The sequence below is a fragment of the Manduca sexta genome, chromosome 1, assembly GCF_014839805.1.
Source record: "Manduca sexta isolate Smith_Timp_Sample1 chromosome 1, JHU_Msex_v1.0, whole genome shotgun sequence".
In the NCBI taxonomy this organism is placed as follows: Eukaryota; Metazoa; Arthropoda; class Insecta; order Lepidoptera; family Sphingidae; genus Manduca; species Manduca sexta.
The window spans coordinates 4114098-4123862 of NC_051115.1; the positions used below are offsets into that span (position 1 = coordinate 4114098).

Here is a 9765-nt window from a genome sequence, read left to right on the forward strand (position 1 = left end):
AAATTTACCAAAAATACAATTTTCCTTATGAGCTAAGACAAATAACTCTTAGGTAACATACTAATAATATTAAATTGAGATCAAAAGACAAAAACTATACTTCGGTCCCTACATACCGCGTTACATATTATAATAAAAGTGTGAAATATCAATGCAAGGTTTTATAAATTTGGGTCTGAGTGTGGGTGTATAATGCGTGTAGTTAAATGAGTGTAGACGTATTGTGATAGATTTCATATACCTTGGATAGTAGTTGTATGTAGTGTGTTTGAGTTTGCTATTTATTGAGGTACTATCGCTTCATAATTTGATTTGCCATTTTTAAATAAATTAAATAAAATTCTTGAAGCAATAAAAAGCTATAGACCTCATTCGGGAACTTTCATCCGCCTACATACAAGCAGTGTGCTATGTAGAAAAAAAAAGACGTTACCGACCCGTCCCTAACCGCTGATGGCGACCATTACGTTCCATTTTCAAACGCGCTAGTGATTATCTATGCTTCGTAGTTCTTTTTTTGAAATTACCTACCTCGCTTGTGTGGTTAAAACGCCTTTATAGTTTTTATAAGATCTTTTTGTGGGAATCTAGCTTGTATTATAGAGGTCTAACTACAATATGAGATTATGGTAAAATATTCACCGAATATCGGCCATTACAATAAGTAATAATATAAGATGTTAGTATGACTTCAACATGCAACTTCGCATGTATCAAAGTTCTCTGTACAGTTTGAAACTATACTATAATATAAAGCTGAAGAGTTTGAAAGAGCTTATCTCAGAAACTACCGAATCGATTTTGAAATTTATTTCACTAATAGAGAGCGCCATTACTAGTTTTTATATCGGGAAAATATTTTACGCGAGTGGAGTCGCGGGCAAAAGTAAGTTTTTTTAATATTTTTATCTGTGTACTAAATAATTTTACTGTTTATTTTTCATTCAAACACAAATATAAGAAACAATGCAAGTACTTGCATTCGCTAGATTAATTCATGAGTGATAAATAAAACTGCGGTTATGACGCGAAAATAGCACAACCAATCAAAAATATCACATGACCTCTCTACAATACAGGCCATCATACACCAGAGGGGTCAACGAAAATGGTCCTAGAAAGAAAATCGATACGACAGTTGCTTTTCGCTTTGAAAAACGTTTGATAGGGGAAGCACCACCTGCTCTATCAAGGTATAGGGGAAATTAAACCCTATTGCGTAGTGATTTGAACTGTAATGCAGTGTAGAGTGGTATAAGGGTGCTGGAAAGGGCGATATCGATTGGGTACAGTTATATGCGGAATAAAACTATTGTATGTAAAAATAAAATAGTTTTACCTGTCTTATGGCACAGGTCTTTGACCAGGAACAATAGAACTCCTGAATTGTAAGACCTTTTCCAGAAAAGTCCTGTACTTTTCGGGATAAAAATTCAGTTTGTGGTAATTTATTTCTCAACCAAAAGACGGGTGGAAACGCGACAAAAGGGTAGTCTACAATTTCCTCGCCTTTTGAAGTCGTGATCGCGTGTGAAGCTCTAAATGTTGTAATTTTCACAAATCGTCCGCTTTGTTGGACTTTCTATACGCACAATGAGTTCGGCAAGTAAAATAATTAGTTTAAGTGAATTTCGCAAATTGCTTTCGCGGTTTTATTTATTGTCCAAACTTTAGACTCCGCCTTTTTGGTATTGAACTTGTGGTACAAATACAATAAGCATAGCCACGTTCGAAACTTTTTAAAAATATATGAAAAGATAATTTTTTAAATTTGGAATTCGTAAATAGCCAGTAATTTTTTTGTGTAGTTTTTGTTAAACTACCATTTTGTTTGTGGTATTAAATGGTATTCTTTTTTCAAATCTATTTAGGCATTAAAAGAAATACAGGAATGAACTTATGTAATGCCTACTTCATAGTGTTCCTATTATACTGCAATATTATTCTTTAATCCTAGAGAATCCGTCCTAAATGAACAAAATGGCCACTAGATCAAAAATCATAGCCTTAAAACGATGATTGCCAAAACAATAGCAACCCTGTGACGGTTACCGATCGATGCCACCCTGGCCGTTGACCCCAACAGATGGGTACATCCGGGGGTGGGTAGCGATATGTGACGGTACGTTGGTACTGGGCTTTTTGTCTATTTACTAAGCGAGTGCTTCGATAGCTTAGTATTGCGACATCGCCGAGATCATGAGTTCAAATCCTGATGTTGTTGTTTGGTATCGGATTGGAATCAGTTATGCCTTATATGAAAAGAAATGAAGTAATTTATTTGAACCTGTAAAATGTTATTTAGATTCCGTCAATATTAACTACCACCAGTACAGTTCTCACCAGAGACGGGCAAGAAACTGTAGCTTTTTCAAAATCAGTTTAAGGTATTGCTATACACTAGCCAAATAAAAAAAAAAGACGGAACAGCGAAAAAAGTTGTTGGAGATAAAAGCGTGATGGCTAAAATAACAAAGCGGAAAGAAAAATAAAATCATTTTTGTATAAGTGTGCATTTTAATGTTACTAACAACTAAGACTTATGCATCCTGTTTCTGTTTTAAGAATAATTTTGGGTTTGTGTCCTTTTATATTTGTTTATAATGTATGTACAACAAAGAGTAATGTATTGTAAGACTATGTCTCGTATGAGTTTCCGACTACATGTACCATCGCAATAGTTATTACAATTTGCAGCCGCCATATTTTGTTATTAGTGTGAGCATTGTAGTCCGAATTATTGACTTTATGAAACTTAGATCATGTGCCGAACGCGGTATAATTTAAAAAAAATAACATTCCAAATTAAAAAAACATGCGTATTAATATTTTTTTAATTTCTATGTTGATCTAAACCGAAGATAACTAAACTCATACGGCCAATATAAAATAGAATTTCAAAATAAATAATTACCATAAATTAGCTAGTCATTGACCGCTTGGTGTAAATGTCAAATGTCAGACATTCATTGTCTATGAATTTGGAATAGGAAATACCTGTCCAAATCTACATAGGAGGGGCTGGTTCATTCATATTATTAGCATTACGCAATCCTTTGCAAGACACAATATACACGATACGATGATTGCACAGACCTGTAAATAAATCTTACTAATAGATACTTATTATACGAAAATATGTAAAGATGTTCGTCAAAACTAAACTCCAAAAGCGCAGTACGGATCTGAATTTGGCACTCAAATAGATCTCGTACTTTATCAAAATATTAAAGACTCCATTTTTATTCCTAAAACGGACAAAGCCAAAAGCATAGCTTAGTGATAGTATATCTACTATATACTGCATAATAAACATCAGAATTTAGATTAACATTATGAAATCTACATCAAAATTTGTAGTATTTATAACAAAATATGAATACTCTACTGTTTAATTATAATTATACATAATATTACGAGTTTTAGTGAGTTATTCGCCATATTGAAACCATAGAGTACAAAAAGTTCTTACGACCGCGGTCCTCTATGCAACAATGCGCCCGTATTCCTATTGTCGTTGTTTTTCTATATTGTTTATGTCTCTATTATATTTAATGTATTTTTCAATATAATTTCCTAATAATTGTAGTCAATATTGTTGCGAAACGACCAATAAAATACGAAGTTTGATGAGCTTTGGGCGTCAAACCGACACCACTCGAGAAATGATTTTTTTATAGCTTTGAATGATGAGACGAGCTTGCCGTTCGCCTGATAAGCGATACGATCCATAAACAGTAGTAACACCAACACCTTGCATTACTAAGTGTTTGGTATTCCACTGCGCTCGTCTGAGACATGAGATGTTATATGTCCAGTAGTTACACTGGCTACAATGTCCTTCAAACCGGAACACAACGGTGACTACATACTGCTTGACAGAAATAGACATTGCGGTGGTACCTACCCAGACGGACTCTCACATATGAGAGACCTAACACCAGTTTTATTTTGTATAATTGTAAAATGTAGGTAGATCATATATATATATGTACTACGTACTAGATCTGGCGAACACTCATTGTATTCGACTCAACTGTACTGCAATCTGTACACCTGACTTTAGTGTAGTTTTGACAGCGTGTTATGTGCGGATCTCATAATATAAGAACTCGAGTCTAAGTGTAAACCTGGAAGTGAATACAAATTATTACTTAGTCAAATAAGTAAAATGTATTATTTCTATATCTTATCGGGTATCAAACGGCCAGCCCAAATGTACCTGAGCCCCTACTCACGAGCCGTGACGTTCGACATATGTCTCAAATTATTCAGTAGATAAGCTTTGCCCATAGCTGGGGTTACGGGCTTGTGACGAGTCTAGAGGTCTTTTGATGAAGGATAGAGATCTTTTGGACCGAGAATCCGTCTGGACGTTAAGAAAGTACGATTTTAATACTGTGTTTAATCGAAAATGTTGACATACAAAATATAGCTACTTACCCCCTTATTCGTAGACGTTACTTATCTAAGGACGGAGCATTGCTGCGATAACAAATCGGAAAATTAGAAAATTTAAGAAAACTTAACGAAAATATTATTTTATATACTTAACTGTCAATTGTTTGTAATAACTGTCAGCGATTGACAGAATGCGCGCCGCAAATTCATAGTTAAGACGGGACAACGTCTGTCGGGTCAACTAGTTAATAAATAATTGTCTCTCGACGTTTCGAAGACTTTGCAGTCTCGTGGTCACGTAGTCAATCCCCTCCGTAAGCAAGCCGCAGGCTTCGAAACTTCGGGAGACAATTGGATATAAAAACCGCGATAGAATCCAAAAAATAGTTTAAATTAACAAAGCCTATAATTTTAAGCTTAGAAATCCCTTGAAATGACGTTTTTTTAGTTTCTGCGTTACTCATTTAGGTTTGTTGTCCGTTTGTTTGTCTGTCTTTCTTAGGAACGTGTAACAAAGTTGAAATTTATATCAAATACTCGTGTTTACAATCTTTCAACTGTGAAATACTAGCAAGTCAGCGATCAAAACATATGACAATTTATTATAGCTTTGTTTTATCAAATTGGTTAAAGATTTTACATTTTTCGTTCCCATGACCTTATTGACAGAAACATAACCGATTTAGCATTAATGAAACTAATTCCAGTCTCATTTACAATTCATAGAATAGTGTACGCTTCCTCCCATGTCCTTTTCTATCGCGTTTGGTGAGCGAGACGACTATATTTTTTGTAACGAATTTTTTTTTGCCCAAGGATGTTTTTCATCCGGCCAGACATGGAAGTAAGTCTAATAATGAGGATCTACTTATCCCTTATTACGTGCCTTCCTCACTATATCTAAGCTAACAGAATGCGAAGAACCTTTAAAGTGGAATGCTTGGACAAGAAAGTATAGAACAACGCTTGTATACGCGTTGTAAATGCAGTATGGCGAAAAGTAATATTGTTTTTATTGACTCAATAACTTTCATAAAATACAGATAAAAAAATAAAAATTTTGCAACATTTCCCGCGCAAATCGTAGCTATGGTAACTAGAGATAGCTCTCACTCTCGTTTCAAACGAAACGGAAAACTTTCGCGCCATTCCGCCGGCCATAGACAACAAAAACTAGAGGTCGACGTCTCGCCGCCGTTTCAAGGTTGGTGACGTAATGACCATCCTTTGTATGGATTTGAGGTTATGAAATGTGTTTAGGATTAAATCTTTTTCTTACGTATTCGTTCTCTATTGTACCTTTTTTGAGCCTCCACTAAGGAGGTTTCAAACCTGGCCGTAATTAGACTTCGCATTCGAAATTCAAATGAACTATAAACATTCCTTAGTATTTATTCGCCGTAGAACCAGAACTCTACTAATAAGGTTTCATACACCTATCTTGCCTAATACAATGAAACGTCGCATTCGAAATTCAAATCGATTCCCAGTAGAAATTCCTTAGAATTTCCTTCACAATGGAACGACAAACTTATTTTTGGATTTGAAAACATTAGAGTTGTCTAGTTTTAAAATGTGTTTCATTAAAGCAATAACAATCTGAATAATTTTGTACCTCTGCTAATTTGTATTAAATTTAATATATTAATTTAATTAGACTAAGTTGTAATTTTGTAATTTTAAAAGATTTTAAGTTTGCATTTATTACTTATATAAATTTATATGTGATTTAAAATTTCTGTTAGACAAAAAAATATTTAGCCAATATTGTTGTACACGTGTAAAGATTTGTCACGTAGAATAAGTACATTATATTGTGGATCATTCATATGTATTTTTCTGTGATAAATTGTACAAATGAAAACATTTAGGTGACGCAGGCAATCCGGGTTAACATAAAAATGGCCTTTTGACACCAAAGAGGTTACGTCAAATGTACAAATCTAAAATTAATAACAATATCCGATGACACTATAAAATAAAATCCACATCCTCTCGCAACAAACACCGTGGGAAATAACAAAAAAACTTGTTCTTACCAACCGCAACGCGAAACTTGAACTCGCAATGTTGGTAATCTACCTATCTACTAGGTTCATTTAGAGTAGGTACGAAGGTAAACAGTTCGCTAGACGCTAAGTATTCCTCCTGTATGTAAAACGGCTGGGAAGCTACTATTTCAGCCGCCAAGCAACAATTGCTTTGAACGACCAGACGAGCTTGCCGTTCGCCTGATGGTAAGCGATACGATCCATAAACAGTAGAAACATCAACACCTAATTACAAAGTATTTACTTACTACTGCGCTCGCTTGAGACACGAGATGTTAATTATTATGTCTCACCGGGCTATGAGAAGGAACAGAGAGTGCTTGTGTACTGCACACACTCGTGCACTATAATATCTCCCGCTGATCTCTCTCCGGTCATGTCGTCTCACCTGACTATGAGAAGGAACAGAGAGTGCTTGTGTACTGCACACACTCGTGCACTATAATATCTCCCGCTGATCTCTCTCCGGTCATGTCGTCTCACCTGACTATGAGAAGGAACAGAGAGTGCTTGTGTATTGCACACACTCGTGCACTATAATATCTCCTGCTGATCTCCGTTGAGATAAGCCGTTGCCGAAATTCGACTATAAGGTATTACCTACCTATTTCTTTTGTCCTTCTCCGACCATGTATTTATTTATTGGTTTTTAAGGGAAATATACAAGCAATAATTAATAGAAAATAAAGCAAATTACTAGTATGTATAAATTATATTCACACTCTTACTACTGTTGATAATAATGAAAACGCCGTTTGAAATTGGCAGTATATTATCCAGTTATGCATCGTAACTTAATGTAAAGACTGACGCCCACACACTATGAAATCAAATTAAGATCAAAATGGTTCAATAGGACTATGTTCCCACATAATTCGAACTCCAGTAAGTCATAATCCATAGAAAGAAGTTAAATCAAGAATATAATTCACAAAAAAGATGCTCCTGGAACATAAAGCCTTATTTTTAAGTCACAAATTGAATATAGGCCGTTATTCCAAATACAAATGCTAAAATGCATGCTGTAATACACATGATTTCTATCAACTAAGTATGGTAACAGTGAACTGGTATACTAGATAAAAACATTACTATGATGTATAGTTTGGTATATTTGAAGTCGTAAATATATTCCTATTTTTAGATATGTATCAGCAATGATATTACGTCATACTTAAAATGTAATTTAATGTTACGAGTTCCTGGGGCAGTTATTTTATAGTTTTTGGCTATAATTTGTTAGAAAACTAAGTAATAATTACAAAGTTTCAGAGTTCAGGGACCCTCGTGGCTATGACGTGGCAATTTACAAAAATAACGGACAAAATTGCAAAAATCCTAACACGTCGTATTTCTAGTTTTTAGGCGGAATGTTATACAGCCTTTGCAAGAAACGCGGCAAGAAGGTTGGTTTTTACAGCCTCACCAAGCAAGTTGATAAAAGTTCCATCTTACCAGCCAGTATTACCTGATTCCTTTTTTAAATATTTATCGTTTTATTTATATACCTAAATCTTAAAAAACAAAAATGAAAATCTATGCTTCAGTGGCAGCAGTTTAAGACTAAGTCAAAAAAGTCGTTAAGTTTGACTTTAAATATTATCTAACGGGTATTGCATAACGAAATATCCATTTGTTTTTAAAACAATTGCAGTGTTATTAACATATTATAAGCTAATAATTAACACTTAATAACCATTTTAAATACAATTTAAAGCTAAAATATCGTTCCACACAAGAAAAGAACACAATGTGTAAGATTCATTTTTATAAAATATATTAAAAATATGCGTAAAAATAAAAGATTTTAATACTATTTTGACGAAGGAAATATTATTCGAACTCTATGCAAATTACCTATTTGGTTTCGTACCGTATCCATTGCACTCTATGCTTTTATGTTTCATTCATAAATAACAATTTTAACCACGCAATCTCAATAAATTAGCGTTCCAAAGGCGTTTCACGTTATTTTTTCGCAATTATGAATATAGAACTCAATATTTTAACTGACATAATAAATAGATTTGAATATATTTTTATGAATTTTTGAATATAGAACTCACCCGGAACACTGGCAGTTTGCTTCACAATTTTTATTCTCCCACATTTTGTCACAGTCTATGGCACTAAAAAAATAACACAAAATCACGCGTCCATTAGATTTAAAACATAGCACAGCTGATTTTAATACAGTCTGAAGTACATCCACGCACGCTGGCGGCCGGCGACGGACTGCCGAGTGCGGAATGAGAACATTTGTCAATCGCCCTCGGGATAGCGGGACTCGCTAGATTCTACTATTACGGTAGATTTGGTAGAATTTATAAAAAGGTAGGTAAAGATTTTGTAGAGATTAGTACGATTTTTGTAAACAATTACTAACATTAATTCTTATTTTTTGAAAATACACTGTATATTTTCCGAGATAGAAATAGCTTTTAAGGTAATTTAGGGCTTTGTCTATGTACGGGCCAAATCTTTTCAGGCATTTATATTTTTATTACTAATTCGTCAAAATATTATATTACCTATGTAAACATTTACATTAACAATAGTAATACGATTTTATGTTTTATTAAACGTTTTAATTTAAAATTATCCATATAATAATTTTTAAACCATGCCTTTTATTTCGGTAGAGCATAATAAGGGTTCTTATTATATTTTAAACGTGATTTGATTATGAATCAACGTTGAGTAATTCGTATCGCAAGCCATTTTTAGCACCGAATAATAATTAGCTAATCTGTTTATTAATAAGACCCAAGCCAACGCCATCTTAATTATGGCCTCGCATCGATATAAATGTACTACGTACTAAATCTGGTGTTTCGTTCAGTCATTGTGATCGATTCAACTGTACTGCAATCCGTACACCTGATTAGTATGATTTCAATATTGACAGTGTGTTGTTATGTACGGAGTGGCGCTCATAATATAAGAAGTCGAGACTAAAGGTAAACCTGGATGTGAATAAAAATATTAGTCAAATAAATATAATTATTTGTTGTTTAAGTGATTAAATAGGTTATAACAGTGACGTTTCGGATGCCATTTGAGTTCAGATTTTGAACAAATAGTTTATATGGACGTTCGTGTCTAATGTCTATAGAACAAACGTCAATGTGGCCGTGTATTTGTGTGAAAAAAGTTTTTCATGTTTCGTTCCATGCATGTCCGGTGTTTCAGTAGTATATTAGTAATATTAGTCTTTAAATACTACGCTTTGCTCGCGGCCCCGCCCACATAAATTACATCACAGTCTACACACTTCCAATAAAAATTAAGCTTTGTTAATCTATGATATTAA

At 34.0% G+C, this 9765-nt stretch overlaps 1 protein-coding gene across 2 annotated transcripts in view; it reads right to left on the reverse strand.

Moving 5' to 3' along the window:
• Positions 1-8687, reverse strand: part of LOC115454508 (M-phase inducer phosphatase) — a 48658-nt gene extending 39971 nt beyond the window's left edge. Inside the window, exon 1 of one of the 2 annotated variants that reach the window (XM_037441643.1) lies at positions 8519-8687. In XM_037441643.1, the coding sequence (XP_037297540.1) occupies positions 8519-8562 (44 nt within the window). In that variant the 5' untranslated portion in view covers positions 8563-8687. The remainder of the gene's footprint in view (positions 1-8518) is intronic. The other variant, XM_037441595.1, reaches the window with a different exon arrangement.
• Between the last annotated feature and the right edge of the window lie 1078 nt (positions 8688-9765).